The sequence below is a fragment of the Eubalaena glacialis genome, chromosome 6 (assembly GCF_028564815.1).
Source record: "Eubalaena glacialis isolate mEubGla1 chromosome 6, mEubGla1.1.hap2.+ XY, whole genome shotgun sequence".
NCBI classification, from domain to species: Eukaryota; Metazoa; Chordata; class Mammalia; order Artiodactyla; family Balaenidae; genus Eubalaena; species Eubalaena glacialis.
The window spans coordinates 70,723,052-70,743,007 of record NC_083721.1 but is presented as its reverse complement, the minus strand read 5'-3'; the positions used below and the strand labels follow the sequence as shown (position 1 = coordinate 70,743,007).

General features: G+C 44.1%; 1 protein-coding gene across 8 annotated transcripts in view; it reads right to left on the bottom strand.

The window, feature by feature from the left end:
* Window positions 1–7,216, bottom strand: part of KALRN (kalirin RhoGEF kinase) — a 653,671-nt gene extending 646,455 nt beyond the window's left edge. For all 8 annotated transcript variants that reach the window (XM_061194271.1, XM_061194272.1, XM_061194273.1 and 5 more), the window contains exon 1: window positions 6,770–7,216. In XM_061194271.1, the coding sequence (XP_061050254.1) occupies window positions 6,770–6,842 (73 nt within the window). In that variant the 5' untranslated portion in view covers window positions 6,843–7,216. The remainder of the gene's footprint in view (window positions 1–6,769) is intronic.
* Between the last annotated feature and the right edge of the window lie 12,740 nt (window positions 7,217–19,956).

The following is a 19,956-nucleotide window of genomic DNA, read 5'->3' as shown; positions in this document are numbered from 1 at the left end:
CTTCCTGCTCTATATTCTTTCTTGCAATGATTTTATACACTCCCAGAGCACAGTACATGGCTGCACTAGGAACTCGATAAATATTTGTCAAATGATTAAATTAATGAATGAAAAAGAGCTGAGGCCCAGACCCTAGCCTTCTGATTCCACCCAGGCTCCTGCACACCATCATGACACCTCTCCAGCACCCCTCCCACCCCGTGTCAAAAACCCTGCACAGTACCCCTTCTGGAGATTCCCTCAGCCTCTGTGCCATCACATTCACTTAATAATAAAAACAACAGGAACAGCTAGTATTTCTTGTGTTCCTAATGTGGGTCAGAAACCACTAGATGCTTTTTACACATGTTTTTCCTATTTAATCCTCTCAACCTGTGAAACAAGCATCCTTGGTCCCATTTTGCAGAAGACTGAGGATGACATAGATTACATAATTTACCCAAGATTCTGCCCCTGGTTAGTGTTGAGCCTATCTGATCCAAAGCCCATGGTCTTCTGGCTATAACCAGGGTTTCTCAGCCTCAGCACCACTGACATTTGGAGGCTGAAGAATTCGTGTCCTGTGCATTATAAGATGTTTAGCAGCACCCTAGACCTCTACCCACTAGATGCCAGTACAACCCCCTCCCTGAGTTGACAACCCCCAAAAATGTCTCCAGACATTGCCAAATGTTTCTTGGAGGACAAAACTGCCTCCCGTTGAGAACCACTAGACTATACCATACTGCCCAACTCCAGAAGTAAACTACCAAGTTCCAGAACCAGAAAGAACTTGGAAAAGTAAAAGTGTTCATTCTCCAACGTCTAAAAAGGACCTCTAGTTCACCTGTTCTAGTGTTTTATTGACACCGACAGTCAGGAATATTTTTTGTCACTTCTCACCTAATTTCTTTCTGTAGCTTCAGTTTATTCCAACATCTCTTCCATCCCCAAGGGATTATCAAATACAATTGGACAGAATGTGCCAATAATTGAGTTATTGATGATTGGTGGCACAAGGATAAAGCAAAGCCCCCCAAATATTATGGAGGTGTACCTAAATGTTGTTGATATGTTCTAAAATATATTAATGTAGAAATAGCCTTCCCTCTTCAGAACAACAAAGTCCTCTCAATACTCCATCAAAAGTTCTTGGGAAATGGCGTGACCAAAAGCCCAAATCATGATGGGTGTAAGTGGAGGAGAATCAAGAAGGAATGGTAAATATTGAATTAAGTGTCATGTTTACATTCTGGAGCATCAAACGCAACATCAAAAAGAGATGTTTTCCTTTGCTGCAAGAGAGCTCAGGAGGTAAAAGACTCTACCCCTTTTAGGTGCCTGGCAATGCCCAGACAGGGTGGTGATATTTACTCAAAAAACTGCACACCAACATAGGTTGTTATTCCAAGTCAGATCTGGACCTGACAATGTCCAGTTCTCTGTCTAGGTGGGATGCGGTTTTTATCTGAGAGAAAAGTCTAAAGAGTTGTACACTGAATACCAATATATCACCACCTAAATTCAGCAACTGCTTATATTTTGCTGTGTTTGCTTTATCTATACAGGGGGGAGACAGTTTGTTTTGGTTTGATTTTGGTGAATCACAAGCTTTTTAAAAGATCTTTTAAAGAACAAATCACTTCATTGTATGAAAAGGATAAAAACAATACAATACCTCTGATGAAGTGAGACAATGAGTATAGACAAGTGAGTGTTTAAGGAATTCAGAGGAGAGAGTTGGTCTTGTGAGCTATGAAAGCTTCCAGAAGAATGTGGTGTTAAAGTCTTGAAGAATAAGTTGCATTTGTAGAGTAGGGGTGAAGGGGTGGATGATTCAAAGGGAACATGAGTCAAAGTGCCCTTGGACAGTGAGAAGAGCAGGCTGGCTCTGAGATGTGAAGGACAGACTTGACCCTGAAGGCACTAGAAAGTCACTGTAGGTTCATAAACCAGGTGTGACGAAAGTAGTTCAATCTCCTTTAGGAAATGCAATCTGCCTGCAGATGCCAATCGGAGTGGGGGTGAGAGAGCAGATTCCAAGGGCCAAGAATAAAGGCTAGTGAGTCCATGAGCACCATAATGGGTCTCCTGGCCTAGGGCAGAGGCCCTGAGGGTGAACAGCATGGGCTCACTGTGAAAGATAATAGAGTTTGTTAGAAGAGTGAGGTTCCTCAGAGACAATAGCAAGGTGCTAAATATCATGACTAGGAAAGGGAAGGTGCCACTTACAGGATTAAGGAAGACAAGAGGAGAAGCTAGTTTAGGGACTTGGAAAGACAGAGTTGAGTTTGAGGCTGACCAAGGTCCAAGTAACAGCAAACAGTCCAGTTAAAAATGTCTGGACTCACAAGACCAAAGCTCAACAGAAAAAAGATATTTCCACATCAATCTCATTAAATTTATCCTCTGAATTTTCTTCCTTTGAGTCTTATAGACGGAGGTTTCTCCTCTGCTCACCAAAGTCAAGATTTTACTTTCACTAGGGAACCTCCTCTTGTCTCACCTCTTCAAGTATCTAACTCAAAAATCAACCAAGCATCTTCAGTTCTTCCTGCCCACAATCTCTCTCCCTTCCACATCCAAACCTGTTCTGACTCTCCGACCAAAAAATGAAAACCCCTTTTCTTGGTACTAACATGCCATCTGACTAGCACCCAAACTCTTTTTCCTTTCACTGGTAAACTCTGCAAGTAATTGATTCCTACCCACCACCCCAAATCCCTACTCTGAATGCCTCTTCTAATACTGTGCTCCCAAGAGCTCATAGTGGCTTTCTTTTTATCACATCCAGTGACACTTACCCAGCACTCCTCTTATTCAACCTGTCTGCAGCCTGTCATCACATCAGAACCCACGCTGACTCCCTGGGGTCTCCAGGATCAAGTCTCCTTTGCTGCCACTTCCTAAACAAGGGTTTCTCCCCCAAATTCTAACTTTAGCCCTCTCCTCTTCCCTCCACCCCCTCCCTCTGAGGGCTGATGCATTCACAAAGCTTCAGCTGCAGCGAGCCTTGATTCAGGAGGCTTCCAAGGCCACAATGCCAGCCCTAACCTCCCACCTGTGCTCCTGTCTGGAGTCCCATATCTCCCACAAACCAACTCCACCTGGATGCTCCTCAATCACCTCTAATTTTCCACATTCAAAGCTAACAGCATTATCTGCCCTGCAAAACCAGCTCCTGTCCTCAACCAGAGTGCTTCAGTCAGCACACTGTTGGTCCTCTATGGTTTTAACCCAGCTACTCCCATTTTCTAGAGGGCTTAATTTTCTTTCCCCCCTACAACTAGTTTGTCAACAAATACCCACATTTCTGCCTTTGACAATGTCTCTCAGAGTGGTCCCTGAGTCCCCATCCTTTCTGCCACCAACCCAGACCAAGCCCCTCTCCCTCAGTTCCAGATCACTTTTGCATTTGGATCCTTTCTCTCTCTTTCCACTTAAACTATCATATGACCCCCAGATTAACCTTTCCAAATACCACTTTCTTCAGGACATGCCCTTGCTCAGGAGCCTAAAGTGACTCCCTATCAGTCCTGAATCAAATCCAATCTCCTCTCTTGGGCTCCCAAGATTCTCCCTATCTGGCCTTGCCCTACTTACCCAACCCTGTTTCCCATTCCTCCCTACCCTACACCTTCTACTCAGTCTTCCCAGGATCCTCAATGTCAATGCCTCAACCTCCCTGAGCTTTTGCCCATGATTCTCTTCCCACCCTCCATCTCCCCTTCAAGGGCTACCCTCAGTTCCACTCCTCTGTAGTTCTGCCAACTTTTTATCTTATAGCACCATAATGTTCAGCAAGTAATTAATCTCTAATTGAGCAGTAATTGTCAATCTTCTTTTAAAAGCTCTTGGAGGGTAGAAACCAATATTTCTTTTGTATCCCATAGCACCCTGGACAGCAGAAGGGTCCTAGTAGAAGCTGAAAAGTCCTTGTTGGTTTTCTATTCCAATTGATTTCTATTCCCAGTTCTGAGTTCCCATATTTCCCCTCCTCTGCCTCATAACCATGATCAATAAAATTATTGTGACACACTCTCCCAGGCTTGGATCAGAGAATTCCCAGAAAGACGACACAGAATACACCAGTCTATAAGAATAATGGTGGGGGCAGGGGGAGTGCATGTGTGTTTCTTTCTGTCCGTGTACATGTATGGATGTAGGATTTGGGGAATGTCAAAAGAACTGAAATACCAAAATAATCAGAAGAGGACAAGTAAAGAACCAAAATGACAGAGTTATTCGAAACATGCCTAATGAAAGGCACAGTATACCAGGGTTTTGACAAAGCAATTGCCAGTCTGGTCTTTGTGTATGCAAAATTATCCACCAGAAAGTAGGGGGTAACCCTGGCACTAGGGACTTTGAAAATGTGTTTGAAGCTTTTTCAGTTGTTCAACTAAATAAATTTATAATCTGTCCAGCCTACCAGGTGTGGTGCTATGTTCCATAAAGATGGGGACTCAGAAGGGAGACGGTTAAGAAATATGGCCTTTTCCAGGTTTAAGAATCCCCAGCAAAAGCCCAGGCTAGAGACTGGAAGGGGATAAGATCAGGAAGCAGAGCACAGAGGACCACTCAGGGTGGGTGGTGGTCCTAGACCCTACCACAAACAGTCTGCACCCCCTCTTCCAACTTGTTACAGGTCGTCAGTCATTTCCAGCCTTATGCGTTGAAGATTTCACCCTTCACTGATTCAAAGTGCACCTCAGACCTAGGCCCCCCTCAACAAGGCTGCCTGAGGAGGAAGAATATCCCCAACAGGATTCCACAGGAGAGGGACCCAGTCTGCTATTTACTCTGTGATTTGAGCCAGGGCTAGACAATGTAAGCCCCATGTTGTGTTTTGAAAGGCCCTGGGAGAAGTAACACATTGGACCATTATAGGCCATTAACACCATTAACACTGTGTGAATTCATTTGTCAGAAATTAGCAAGCCTCCAGAAACTGAGATCTGCTCCAAGGGCCTGGGACAGAGAATAGATAGGATCTAGTGTTTGGATGGTAGAAAAGGGGAAGGAGGAGTGGATGCCAAAAGATAAAAGTGGGTCCAGAAAGGGAAGGTGGGAAAGCTCACACTTCAAGAGTTTTCCCCAGAGCTAAGAAAAGGCAGAGTTTTGTGCCAGATGGGAGGCAAAGGGTGGATGGTAGGGGTGTCAATGAAGACGTCCTGGTGAATGTTTCCAGGTATCACTTAGCCCCCAGAACCTCTCCCCTAGGTAATAAACTAAGGTTATCAGGTCAGGCACCTCTTTAGAATTCATGCTTTGGTTCCTGGGCTGTGTGAGTGAGTGAGTGAGTGTGTGTGTGTGTGTGTGTGTGTGTGTGTGAGAGAGAGAGAGAGAGTATGTGAGAGAGAGAGAAAGGGGGGGATGGGGAAGGTGTATATTAGAATCCACATCTGGGGAAAAGGAAGGAGGGAGGCAAGGCTGAGCCCTGAGAAGCAGGATAGGATAACAGGGGCTCCCTCTGCTTTCTCCAGGTCCTGGCATCAGCTCCTATCCTCCAGCTCTTTCCTCTTCAGACCAACTAGAAAATGAACATATGGGCTGACCAAGTCTTGACTTCTAAAGCCACAAGTCTCCCCAACAAAGCACCCCACGCCTTCCCTCAGATGACCTCCAGGGCAAGGCAATGAGGTTAGGAAACAGATGCGTGCACAGAGAATCTTCAAAGCCAACCTGCTCTTTGACCCCATCAGTTCACGTCCTCCAATCCAATTTACAGAAAGAGGGGAGATGCCCAGGGTCCCCATAACTTACTGGACTCTTTGGGAAAAAGATTCCAGACCACATGGTTCCAGACATGGAAGATGGGGAGCTCTACCTAAAGAGTTGGTGGAAGCCACAGGTAAAGAGGAGATGGAGAAACCCTGGTCATCAGAGAAACAGGGCCACAGGTGGTGGCAGATGAGGGTGGTCGGTTCTGCTCTGGGAAAGGGGCTGTGTAGCCAAGGAACATGAGGATCTATAGACCTGGGGGCTGGGAGGTGGCAGGGGCCGAAAACAGCCGTTAAGGCAGATCTGGGGGGGGGGGGGGCGGTGCTCTACATACCACAGGCAAGCAAAGATTCAGTGGGTGTGTGTGAGGGGGACGCTAACTCACACTTCCAGGAATGAGTGATTCTTATGAAAAGCTCCTCCGTTCCCAGAACTGGAGAAGAGGAGGACAAGGAGGAGGTCCCAGGCGCCCACCGCCCTCCCTGCCGGGTCTGCCTCTCAAGTCTGAGACGCTGGCTCCCCACACGCACCAGGCACTACAGTCCTCGGTCCGCCCCGCTCCCGACTGTCAGTCTGCAGCCTGCGCGAATCCCGGTCCCCACTGTCCCTCTTTGCACATCGGGGCCGGGGGCCGCCGGCCGGAGAAGGGGTGCCGGCCCAGGGCGGCGGGAGCCGGGCTGACAGGCGCTGGGGGGAGGGGGGAGCCGAGGGAGGGGCGGGGGACGCCGGTAGCGGGAGCGGCGCACTGCAAAGTGATCCAACATCGCCCCATCCCCGCGCTCCGGGAGAAGGCGGCCCGAGGGGACCGCCTCTCGCCTCCCCAACAGACTCCCGCAAGTGGGGTGAACGCCGAGGGGCGCCGAGCTCCCAGCCCCCACCCCTCCCCAAAATGCAACCCGCATTGCCATAACAACAAGAATCTCTGCCACTCCAGCCCCGGCGACGAGGGGGACTGCCCCCCAACACGCACACGCCAGCAACAGCCCTCCTTCCCCAAACTTGTCCAAGACGCCGCATCCAGGGCAGCAGCCCCCCTCCCCAACCCCCCGCGCCCTGCCCAGCTTACCTGTCCGGAAAAAGGCGTCCACGTCCGAGTCGGCGGCTCCTCCTTCCTCCGCTGCCCCCTCCGGGGGGTTCATGACTGGGGGAGAGCGTCCGCGGGCAGCCGGGGGCCGGCGAAGCCTGGGGCCGAGGGCTGCTCGGCGCCCTGTGGGCGGAGGGCGCGGGGCGCAGCGGCCGCGGCCGCAGACCCGGAGGACACCGGACTTCAAGGGCGGGCAGCCGGCCGGGTCGGCAGGGCTAGGGCAGAGGACGCCGAGGCTCCCTCAGGCAGAGGCGCGCGGAGGGCTGGGGGCGCCTGCCGCCGGCTCCCCCATGGTCCCCCTTCCCCGGGGGCGCTGGCCGCCTGCGGTCTGGCCGGGGCCGGGGTACGAGCTGCCTGGGCGCCTGCTCTCCCTCAGCAGCGGCAGCTGGCTCTCCTCCTCGCCCGTCTGCCTGTCTCTATTGTTCAGCCCTGCTAGGCTCTCCTCTTTATTTTTCCTCCTCCCTCCCACCCTCCCTGTCTCTCTACCTCCTCCCTCCCTCGCTCGACCGCCCGCTCGCTCTCAGCCTCCCTCCCTCGCTCGCTCTCTGGCTCCCCCTCTGGCTCCCTCCGCCGCCGCCGCCGCCGCCGCCGCCTCGCAACTCCTCCCCCGGCTCCCGCTCCTCCGTCCCAGCCAACAATGACCCGGGCAGCGCCGAGCTCAACTAAAGCTCCGGCCCGGGCCGGGGGCTCGCCGCGGCCCCCCGGCGGCGCGGACGCCTCCCTCTCCCGCCTCCCCACGCCGGCCTCTCCGGGAGCCAAGCCCGGGCTCCGAGCTATTGTTCGCTGCTGTGCTAGGCCGGCTTCCTGAGCCCCGCAGGAAAAGCGCCGGCGAAGGAGGCGGCCGGGGAGGGGGCGGGGCCGCCGGGCGAGTCCCGGGCCACCGGGCGCACGCCGGGCTCGCCGTGGGGGCTCTGGCGCCCCAGCCCTGCGCGCTCAGCCTCGCCCCTCGCGCGGTCCGGGCTCCGGGCCCGGCGGCCGCCTCCTCCACCCCACCCCTTTCCCAGGTGTGTGAGGGCCCGCCCCCCCAAGCTGCGTGTCCCCCAAGCTGGGCTGATCCGTCCCTAGAGGCTGGACTTTTCCCCTCTCCTTCCCGACAGGCTCTCTCCAGTCTCCTTCACCTCCTGAGCCTTTCGCATTTCCTCACCAACTCTCCTTAGTTCCTTTCTTTTCTAGCTTTTCTCTTCCTTTTTCCCCTTTTCAGCGCCCCTTTAAACATCTCTGCCTGTCGCTGTGACTCTTTGTCCAGTTCATTCCTATTGCGATGTGTCCCTATCTTTCCCTCTGTGACTCTCTTCTGTCTCTCATTTGTCTCTGTCCTGCCTCGGTACTTGGCCCGTATCTCAGCGCTCCTCTTGGACAGCTGTCAAAACTCCCTAATCCCCCGGGCCTTCTCTGTTTTGTTCTTCTCCCTCTTGTGAATGGAAAGATCCAGTTGGCCAGGAGAAAGGAGGTGTTACAGCAAGCTGAATTTCAATTAAAGTGGGGTGTGGGGCTGGGGAGGAATGGGGAAGACCTCAAAAAAGAAAGCAGATGCTGTATGGGGTAATTAATGCAGTGATTGCATTGTGCCAATTGGTTTTTTAAGCAATAATTAAACAATAATTAGCCAGTATTCTGTTTATAGTCCTAGTGACTGCGAAGCTTACAAAACAGAGGCTCTTTAAACGTGAGTACTTAATGTGGTGTGTTGGGGGCTGTTGCTGCTGCCTCATCCAGCCAGATGGAGAGGCTGTGGCCTGACCTAGTGTGTTAAAACACACCTCACAGGAAAACCAGGTCCTAGTGTAAAACTGATGGCCTGCTACCCACCAGCCAGATTCTCCTGGATCTATCTTCGCTGACCACCTACTTGGTTCCATCTCTCTCCAGGTCAAAGCACCTGGAACCTTTCCAGATCTATTAACCTGCTAACTCTAACAGGAAACAGCATTAATTAAATATGTTTTTAGTGAACGCTTTCTGGTTCCCTGTACTCCTTACTTTCTTTACTGAATGTCACAATTTTTTTTCACCCATTGAAAAAAACAAGTACAGTTGCCTGTCTCCAATCTTGGCTACATGTATCAGACCCTGTTTCTTAAAAATTAATAGAGACTCTGACATCACAAGTTCATTGCCATGAGATCTAATTCATCTGGTCCTAATAGCCTGAACTGCCTTAAAGTAGCCAGATGCTCCCTTTCTTACCACCTTCCCTGACAATGAAAGTACTTCTCATTTGTCTTTTCTAAATTTTGCCTTCCCCTTTACCCTGAGCTGAAACCCTGGCCTGCACTCCCACACATGCACATGATGGCAGAGCTGCTATTAACTGGCACCATTATGCAGATAGAGAACCAGAGGCCTGGCAAGAGCATTAGCTTATCCCAAATTCAGAAGAAACATAACATGTTTAGAGAAAGGTTCATATTAAATTTTCAAAAGATGTGGACCGGAATGGGGGAAAACCTTATGTAATGACACAGATTTTTTTGAGAGGAAATTTCTATTAAGATTTTAAATGTTTCTATTAAGCAATTTCTATTAAGATTTTAAATGTTCATAGCTATATTAATATCAGACAAAGATTTCAGAGCAAAAACTGTTACTAGAGATAAAGAGGGACATTTCAATTCATCAACTGCACATAACAATCCTAAAATTTTTTGCATCTGGGAGAGTTTCAAAATATATGAAGCAAAACTGATAGGACAAAACAAGGAGAAATAGACAAATTCAAAAGTATGGTCAGAGATTTTAACATCTGTCTCACTCAATAATTGATAAGGAAACAGATCACCAGTAAGGATATGGGAGACTTGAACAATGCTATCAACCAACTTAACTGACATATACAGAAAATGCCACTCAATAACAACAAATATACATTTTTTTCAAGTGCACGGCTATCAGCTGCATAAGATAAACTATATGCTAAGCCATAAAACAAGTGTTGATAAATGTAAGAGGATTAAATCATGCAAAGTGATATGAAAATTATACCTCAGTTGTTTTTTTAAAAAAATCATACAATGTTCTCTGAGCACAACGAATTAAACTAGAAATTAATAACAAATATATGAAAAAATCCCCCAAATATTTGAAAACTAAAAAAATAACCCATGATCAACTAAGAACTCAATGGAGATATCAGAAAGAATTTTTAACCAAATAAAGATGAAAAAACATCATATAAAAATCTATAAAATAGAGCTAAAACAGTACATAGAGGGAAATTTGTAGTACCAAAATACCTATTTTGTTAAGTCCCAAATCAATGATCTCCTGTTCTACCTTAAGAGCAAATGAAATCCAAAGCAGAAGAATAGAAAGTTTAGAAGATTCGAGCATAAAGAAATGAAATATATAACAGAAAAACAAAGGAGAAAAATCAGTGAAACTAAAAGTGAGTTCTTTGAGAAAATAGATAAAATTGACAAACCTCTAGCCAGACTGCAATAAGGAAACAGAGAGAAGACTCAAATTAGTATTATTAGCAGAAATAAGAGAAGTGACATCGCTATAGATTATAGATAGGTAAAAAGAATAATAAGGAAATATTAATGAACAATTTTATGCCAACAAATTTGACAACTTAAAATGGACAAATTCTTTGGAAGACACAAACTACTAAAGCTCACTCAAGAAGAAATAGATAACTTAAATAGCCATATATCAATTAAAGAAATTAAATTTGTAGCTTAAAAGCTTCCCACAAAGAAAACTCAAGACCCATATGGCTTCAGTGGTGAACTCTATGAAACATTTAAGGAAGAAACAATACCAATTCCGTACACTCTTCCAGAAAAAGTGAAGAAGAGAGACTATTTCCCAACTATTTCTATGAAGCCAGCATTACTGTGATGCCAAAACTAAACAAAGACCATGTAAGAGAAAAAAACAAAACAAAACTACAGACCGCTATCCTTCATGAACATAGATGCAAAATTCTTAATAAAATTTTAGCAAATCAAATCCAATCATATGTAAAAAGGATAATACAACATGACCAAGTGGGTGGGTTTATATGAAGGAGGCAAGATGGATTTAACATTTGAAAATCTATCAATGTAATTTACCATATGTTATGGATTGAGTTGTGTCCCCCAAAAAGATATGTTGAAGTCCTAATCTGAGGTACCTGTGAATGTGACCTTATTTTGAAATAAATCTTTGTAAGTGTAATCAACTTTGGATGAGGTCATTAAGGTGGGCACTAATCCAACATGATTGGTGTCCTTATAAGAAGAGAAAAACTCCATGTGAAGACAGAGACACAGAGAAAACACCATGTTACAATAGAGGCAGAGATTGGAATGATGCAGCTGCAAGCCAAGGAACACCAAGAATTGATGGCCACCACCAGAAGCTAGGAAGAGGCAAGGAAGGATTCCACCCAGAGTCTCAGAGGGACCATAGCCCTGCTGACACCTTGATTTCAGACTTCTGGTCTCCAGAACTGGAACAGAATAAATTTCTGTTCTTTTAAACCACCCAATTTGTGGTGCTTTGTTATGGTAGCCCTAGAAAATTCATATACCATATTTAAAAAGAAAAACCATATGATCATTTCAATAGATACAGGAAAAGCATGTGACAACATACAACATCTATTTCTGATCAAAACTCTCAGCAAACTAGGAATTGAAAGAACTTCCTCAACTTAATAAATGGCATCTACAAAAAACCTACAGTAACATTATACTGAATAGCAAAAAACTAAATGCTTCCTCCTAAGATCAGAACAAAGCAAAAATATCCACTCTCACTCCTATTCAACATTGTACTGGATATTCTAGCCAGTACAATAAGGTAAGAAAAAGAAATTAAAGGCATCCAAATTGAAGAGGAAGAGGTAAAACTATCTTTATTAATAGACATGATTGCCTATTTAGAAAATCCATCAAAATGTCACTAGAACTAATAATGTGTTTAGCAAGATTTCAGGATGTAAGACCAATATTTAAAAATAAATTGTATTTTTATACACTAGCAATGAAGATTGTAAATGGAAGTTTAAAAGCATCACTATTTATATTAGCTTGGAAAAATATGACATATGAAGGCTAAATCTGATAAAAGATATGCAAGACCCTTGCAGTGTAAACTATAATATATTCTGAAAGAAATTAAAGAAGACTCAAGTAAATGGAGAGTTATACTGTGTCATGATCAGAAGACTCAAAATGCTTAAGACATCAATTTTCTCCAAATTGATCAGCAGATTTGATGCAATCCCAATCAAGATTCCAGAAGGTTTTTGTGTAGATATTGACAAACTGATTCAATGCAAAGAAACTAGAAAGCCAAAACAACTAAGAAAAAGAGGAAAAAAGTTGAAGGACTTACACTACCCAATTTCAAGAATTATTATAAAGTTACAGTAATCAAGACAATGTGGTGTTGGTGTAAAGATAGACAAATAGATCAACGGAATAGAATGGAGTACAGAAACAGACCCACACATGTATTGTCAATTGCTTTGCAACAAAGATCAGAGGGAAATCAGTGTAAAACGGAGAGCCTTTACACATGGTGCTTGAAAAACTGAAAATCTATATTAGTTCTCTGTGGCTGCTATAACAAATATTGCCACAAACTCAGTGGCTTATAACATCCCAAATTTTATTATCTTACAGTTCTGGAAGTCAAAAGTCCAAAATGGGTCTCACTGTGCTAAAATCAAGGTATTAGTGGGACTGCATTCTTTCTGGAGGCTCTGGGAGAGAATCTGTTTCCTTGTTTTTTCCAGCTTCCAGAAGCCACCTGTATTTTTTGGCTTTTGTCCTCCTTCCTCCATCTTCAAAACCACCTATGAGCCTCTCACACTGCCATCTCTCTGGTTCTCCACTTTTAAGGGCCCTTGTGATTATAGTGGGGCCACTCAGAATAATCTAGGATAATCTCCCTATTTTAAGGTCATCTGATTAGCAACCTTAATTCCATCTGAAACCTTAATTCCCTTGTAGTTTGCTGTGTAACCTAACATAACCACAGGTTCTGAGGACTGGGAGGTAGACATCATTGGGGAAATGCATTATTCTATCACAATATCCACATTAAAAAAAAAGATAATTTGGATCAGTATTTTACACTAGGTACAAAATGGATCATAGACCTAAATGTGTACCTAAAACTATAAAATTTCTAGCAGACATTGAAGAAAATCTTTGTGATTTTGGTAGGCAAAGATTTCTTAGCTATGACACCAAAAGCATAATCCTTAAAAGGAAAAAAATGATAAACTTGACTTCATCAAAACTAAGAGGTTCTACTCTTCAAAAGACATTGTTAAGAAAATGAAAAGATAAGCCATCGGGAGAAATATTTGAGAGTTACATATCTGATGAAGGGCTATACCCAGAATATATAAAGAATTCTCAAACTCAAAAGAAGAAAACAAACAACCCAATTTTGAAAAATTGGGCAAAAGATTTGAATAGACACTCACCTTAGCAGATATATGGATGGCAAATAAGCACCTGAGAAGATGCTCAACATCATTAGTCATTAGGGAAATTAAAATCACAATGAGACACTACAATCTATATGAATATCTAAAATAAAAAGACATTCATATCAAGTGTTGGTGAAGATGTGGAATAACTGGAACTCTCATACACTTCTGGTGAGATTATTAAATGATACAACCACTTTAGAAAAGAGTTTGGCAGTTTTTTTTGGTTTGGTTTTTTTGGTGTGTTTTTTTTGTTTTTTTGAAATTTATTTCATTTTTTTATAGAGCAGGTTCTTATTAGTTACCTATTTTATGCCTATTAGTGTATATATGTCAATCCCAATCTCCCAATTCATCCCACCACACCCCTGCCACCCTCACTTTCCCCCCTTGGTGTCCATACGTTTGTTCTCTACATCTGTGTCTCTATTTCTGCCTTGCAAACCAGTTCATCTGTACCATTTTTCTTGATTCCACGTATATGCATTAATATATGATATTTGTTTTTCTCTTTCTGACTTACTTCACTCTGTATGACACTCTCTAGGTCCATCCACATCTCTACAAATGACCAAATTTCATTCCTTTTAATGGCTGAGTAATATTCCATTGTATATATGTATCACATCTTCTTTATCCATTTGTCTGTTGATGGGCATTTAGGTTGCTTCCATGACCTGGCTATTGTACATAGTGCTGCCATGAACATTGATGTACATGTGTCTTTTTGATTTATGGTTTTCTCTGGGTATATGCCCAGTAGTGGGATTACTGGGTCTGGCAGTTTCTTACATAAACATGCCCCTATGTTATGGCCCAGTCATTCTTGGTATTTACCCAAGAGAAATAAAAGCATACATCAATGCAAAGACTTGTACACACATGTTCATAGCAGCTTTATATTTATAATAGCCAAAAACAGGATGCAATCACAAAATTCATCAAGTGATGAGATAAACAAATTGCAATATATTCATAATACAGAATACTACTGAGTAATAAAAATGAATGAATTATTGATATACCAACAATACATGGATAAAATAATTATGCTGAATGAATAAAAGTCAGACCAGAAGAGTCCATAATAAATTATTCTATCTATAGAAAATTATAGGAAATGCAAAGTAATCTATACTTATAGAAAAGTGGATCTGTGGGTGGAGATGACCAGAACAGGAGACTGGGAGGGCAGGAGCAAGAGGGTAGGATTATGAAGAGGAACAAAGAAACTTCTGGAGATGATGGATATGTCCTTGATTGTGGTGATGGTTTCATGGGTGTGTGCTTATGTCAAAACTGGTCAAAACTGGTCAATTATACCTCAATAAAGCTATTTTTTAAAAAAAACAATTTTTTAAAAGAACAGGGTAAAGCTATAACTACTATATACAAGGATATAGTAGTTATCTTGAGGGGATTATATGGGATTTTTATGGACTATAATATATATATATATTTAAATTTTCATAATATGTATTCTTTACAATGAGGAAAGAGAGAGAGAGAATCACGACCTGGGGAAATTTTTCCACACGGTGCATAAGAATTCAGGGTGGAGGAAGGAGGAGAGATGTTCAGGGCCAAGTATTTAGAAAAAACTCTCAAGTAATTTGACAGACATCCCCTTCTCTCCACCCCTCTTTGAAGATTTAAGGAGGAAGGGGACAGGATGATACAGAAGACTAGATGGAAGACTGATGAAGTGTATTGTGCCCAGAAGCCTTCAGAGTGTTACTGATCTGGGTTCTTGGACTCCTTAATCAATAGAAATTGATAACAGGCCAGAAGAGGAGTTCAGGCAAGGCTTTTATTGGGACTCATGTTGCAGCACGAGGGAACAAGAACAAGTAACAGGTGCCCTTGCTCGTTCCCTGAGGCAGAGGCGAGCTGGTTATGGGGTGAGGGTAGGGGCAGATTGATGGGTTTGGTCGGAGGGGTGGCTTAGGTGGTCTGCCCTGCCGCTTGGTGGTGCTGTGTGCAGGGAGCATGCGTGCTACCCTGCTTCTGTTCCTGGCACCTCAGAAGTAGCAGGTGGGTTTTGGCCTTTTTGTATCTTATTGTTCATAATTTGCCCCAACTGCACATGTAGGCAGTTAATTTTATTCCCTTATAGTTTCTTTGTATCTGTTGCTGGAGGAGACATGTGTCCAGGTGCAAGCACTACAGCAGTGCAGCAAAGGGTCCCAGGCCCCAGGTCCCAGCCTGTCTCAAGAACAGTTCAGAATTCATAGAAATAATCAAGGAGCAAGTCGGTAAGCACCTCAACGACGGTGTGGCTGTGGGAAGGAAACGGAAAGCTGTGAAAGTCACCAAGAAGGAAAAGCAGTAGCATGTGTTGATGGCTTATATGTGGAGTGGAGCAGATCTGGGCAGAAAAGAGGAAGAGGTGGTGAACTGGAATTCAAGACACCGCTGGGCACTAGGTAGCAGAGAATGGTGGCATGACTAACAGAAGAAAAAAATCTAGAGGAGAAACCAATCTATAGAAAAATGGGAAAGTGATTTAGTAGGATACATGATTTAGTAGGAAAGTGATTTGCTTAATCTAACCCCTCATTTCATCACTAAGAAAACTAGAGAATGAAATGACTTGTCCAAAGTCACATAGCAGACCCTAGAATTCATGCCTCCTAGACCAGTTTTCCATGCTGCTTCCCTGTAACACATTTCCTCCTACCTGACTATCTGAAGTGATGATGGGCATCGGGTGGTAATGTCCAATCAGCAGTTAGAACTGTAAGCACAGAACCTGGGAGGGTTAGGAGCTGGAAATATTGATTTAGGAGCTAGGAGCTGGCTGAAGCAGCAAGAGCAAATGGGATAAATGGTTTTCTATCCATTTCTATTAGCTTTCATCTTTAGACGTATTATCCACTTGTATGTCCTGCTTTCCACTCAAATAAAATTTGCCTTAGAACCAGCACCTCTTCCTGTCTCTCCTGACTTCATTATTCCGTTCCCACAGACTAGAATCGTGGGACACTTGCTAGGCTCCTCCACCTCTTCTACTTCCAGCATCCATGCCACCATTAAGCCAAAGTTTTCCTTTGAAATGTCACCCGTTGCCCCCTTTTCCTTCCAATGCCATCCTAGCCCAGCCTTCAGCTCTGTAATCTTTTTTAAAAGAATAAATTTATTTACTTATTTATTTTTGGCTGCGTTGGGTCTTTGTTGCTGTGCGCGGGCTTTCTCTAGTTGCGGCGAGCAGGGGCTACTCTTCACTGCGGTGCGCGGACTTCTCATTGCAGTGGCTTGTCTTGTTGCGGAGCACGGGCTCCAGGCACGCGGGCTCAGTAGTTGTGGTTCACGGGCTCTAGAAAGCGTTTGTGGCGCTCAGGCTTAATTGCTCCGCGGCATGTGGCATCTTCCTGGACCAGGGCTCGAACCCGTGTCCCCTGCATTAGCAGGTGGATTCTTAACCACTGCGCCACCAGGGAAGTTCCTTAGCTCTGTAATCTTGAATTTCCACAATAGCTTGTCAGCTGGCTTCCCCAGGTAAGGTGGGGGGGAAGTAAAGCCAATGCCTGAAAAAAAAGATAGACCAGCAAGACAGACAAGTCATAGGAACATGTTGGCCTTGGAGACGAAAGACAAGAGGGTGTCAGGAGCCAGACTGGGGTCAAAAACGGCAGATGCCACAGATAAGTGAGGGGCAACGAAGACTGGGATGTGGAGACAGGATTTGGGTAAGTGGTAGGTTTCAAAGCATTTTTGCGAGAGAAAGAGGAGGCTGGAACCCGATTGCAGGAGAGAGTATGTGGTGAGGGAGCAAAGCAGAGGGTGGAACCGACTGTAGACAGAACCGGGGCCAGTGTGTGAAGAGAGAATGGGAGGACCAAAGCTGAAACATCTGTTCGTGATGTTTGGGCAGTGAAAAAAGAATATAAGACAGTAGCTAGACCGGATGGTCAAGTGTCCAAATATTTATTTCATTTTGTTTTTCAAAACGGAGTTAGCTGTGCAGAGTTGAAGGACACAGCTGAGAGAAGAAGAGAGGGATAAAAAGTTCTGAAGCTGGAAAACTATGAGCATCATTGCAGAAACCGGAAAGGCGGGTGGCCTTCCCTGTTGCAGGGATCAGCCGGCATCCTGAGGGTTGGTCTGCATAGAGGAAGCTGGTGGAAGGTATTTGGGCCTCAAATCTTGATTCCCAGCCCTCCGTCCATACTACACAGGAAATTTCTAACACAAAGCTGTTTCCTTTGTCACACCATTTTCTGTTTAGAGTGAGCATAGGAAGTAATCTGTCCTGTTCTTTTAACACTTCCAAGGGAATGCCAAAACATCCCCCAGTCTTCACCTTGCTTGATATACAGTTGTGACAGAACCAAAGTTCTTCCTGACCTCTACTCTTGATCCTTCCTGCTGCAATTGGAGCCCATTCCTTCTCATCCTGTCTTTGGGGAAAGCATGTGGTGGCCAAAAAGCCTGCCTGCATGAGGAAATCTGCAACAGGTAAAGATATGGATTTCCTCCAGACCCTGAGGAAGTTGCCCTCATAGACTCCACACCCATGTTCCTGTCAGCCTTGCCTATCCTGAAGAGAGGGGGTAACTCAAAAAGACAAAAGAGCATTCAAGTATACCTCAGTTTCCACTGACATTTTGAGAGAAAGACCCCCTTAGACAGTTCAGAGATTCAGGTCCAAAGGAAGCCAGAAGAAATTCCACAGCTAATAAACCAAAGCATATCTGAAGCTACCCAAGAAGAGTTACATGTGCTTAAGAAGTGAAGAGACACATAATCCAGTCAGCCCAGGAGCCTCTCTGTGTCACTAAGTGGACTCGGGGAAGAGTTAAGTCTCCTCTCTGATTCCATCTCAGAGGATAGGACCTGCCAAGCATCCCTAGGAGATATGTCTCACAGCAAGTGACAAGAAAGGAATCAAGATATGAAAAAGAAAGCAAGAAACAGAAAGGTCAGGATGGAAAAGGAATAAAGACAAAGGTGGAAGAAAGATGATGATAAGAACACAACAAAATAGGAGAGAGGGCACGAGAGAGGTGGAAAAAGATGTAGAGAAAGGGAGAGAATGTGTTCCTGCTGTTCACTTATAGCAGAGGTTTTGTAAATAAAGTTTTATTGGAATGCAGCCATGCCATTCTTTTTCTTTTTTTAACATCTTTATTGGAGTATAATTGCTTTACAATGGTGTGTTAGTTTCTGCTTTATAACAAAGCAAATCAGCTATACATATACATATATCCCCATATCTCTTCCCTCTTGTGTCTCCCTCCCACCCTCCCTATCCCACCCCTCTAGGTGGTCACAAAGCACCGAGCTGATCTCCCTGTGCTATGTGGCTGCTTCCCACTAGCTATCTATTTTACATTTGATAGTGTATATATGTCCATCATGCCATTCTTTTACTTACTGTCTATGGCTGCTTTTGTGCTACAACAGCAGAGCTGAGTAGTTGTGACAGAGACCTGTGGTCTGCAAAGTCAAAAATATTTACTATCTGGCCTTTACAAAAAAAGGTTTGCTGGCTTTTTTTAAGTAATAATGTCATAACTTCCTCTAACGCTAGTAAGCTCTCCCCGGTTCGTCAACTATTCTTTATGCATAAAGTTATCTTCAGAAACCATTATCCTGAAAGAAACCAAGGCGAGAGCCAAGCAATAGGAAAATTATTCAGAGCTGTAGCTTAGAGAGTGACCAAAGCAAGACTGCACCAAGATACAAGAGAAATCTCAAAGCTGAAGAACAAATCTGACTCTCAGAAAGATAGCTATAGATGGAAAATATATATGTGTATATATATGTATGTGTGTGTGAAATATAATTTTAGCCGCATGTGCTAAATACTAATCAGAAACTTATATACATAAATATATATGTATATTTCTGAGGAGCATTATGTTTCTGTATATACATTTTTCCTGATTAGTATTTTAGCAATGCTAAAATCACATTTTGTACATTACTAAAATCACAGTTGTTTCATGGTGATAAGATTAATACGATTTGGGAATTAAAGCAATTGATCAATACATGAATAATAATAATATAAAACTGAAATATGGATAACAGGGGAAATTAGGGAAAGAAAATAGTTTAAATGTTTCCATTATCTTCTTCTGATATTAACATGAGAGTACATGTTTGAAAGTGTATTTTTTATATCTCTATCCAAGGTGCTTGATAACATGAGACTGAGGAGGAAAAAGGCTGGGAGTAAAGGGTGAATTCTACCCCATGAAATGTGAAACAGAGTCATCTAGGCTGTTCTGGAGATTCTGCAAAGAAATTAAAGAGCCAGGTGAAAGCCACATGTCTCCTGCATTTTGGCTCATATTTTTCCAGTCTTATCTTCTTCAGATTACTCCTCCCCAAATTCCATGAAGCCATCCCACTCTATCTTGTCCTGCACACTCACACACACACACATTCATGACTCCAGGCACAAGGTTCTACTCTTCATCCTCTCAATTATCCAGCAATCCTTGCGCTGTCCCCATTTCTAGGCTCCTGTTCAAAGGTAAAAACACTGCTGGTTACCTACCCAAAATCCATTCTCCTTACTAAGACAACTGCAATGTTATGCAGGAGGGCAGTGTGTCCAGCTAAAATGTTCACCTTCCCCCAACTCCTTTGCAGCTAGGGGTGGCCATGTAACCTATTTCTTGTCATGAGACATGACTCAGAGAAAGTCTGCTAGGGAGTTGGGGAAAGTGTTTGGCCTCCTTATACAGGCCCTCCCTTTCCCTCCCACATGCCTCTCTCCTTT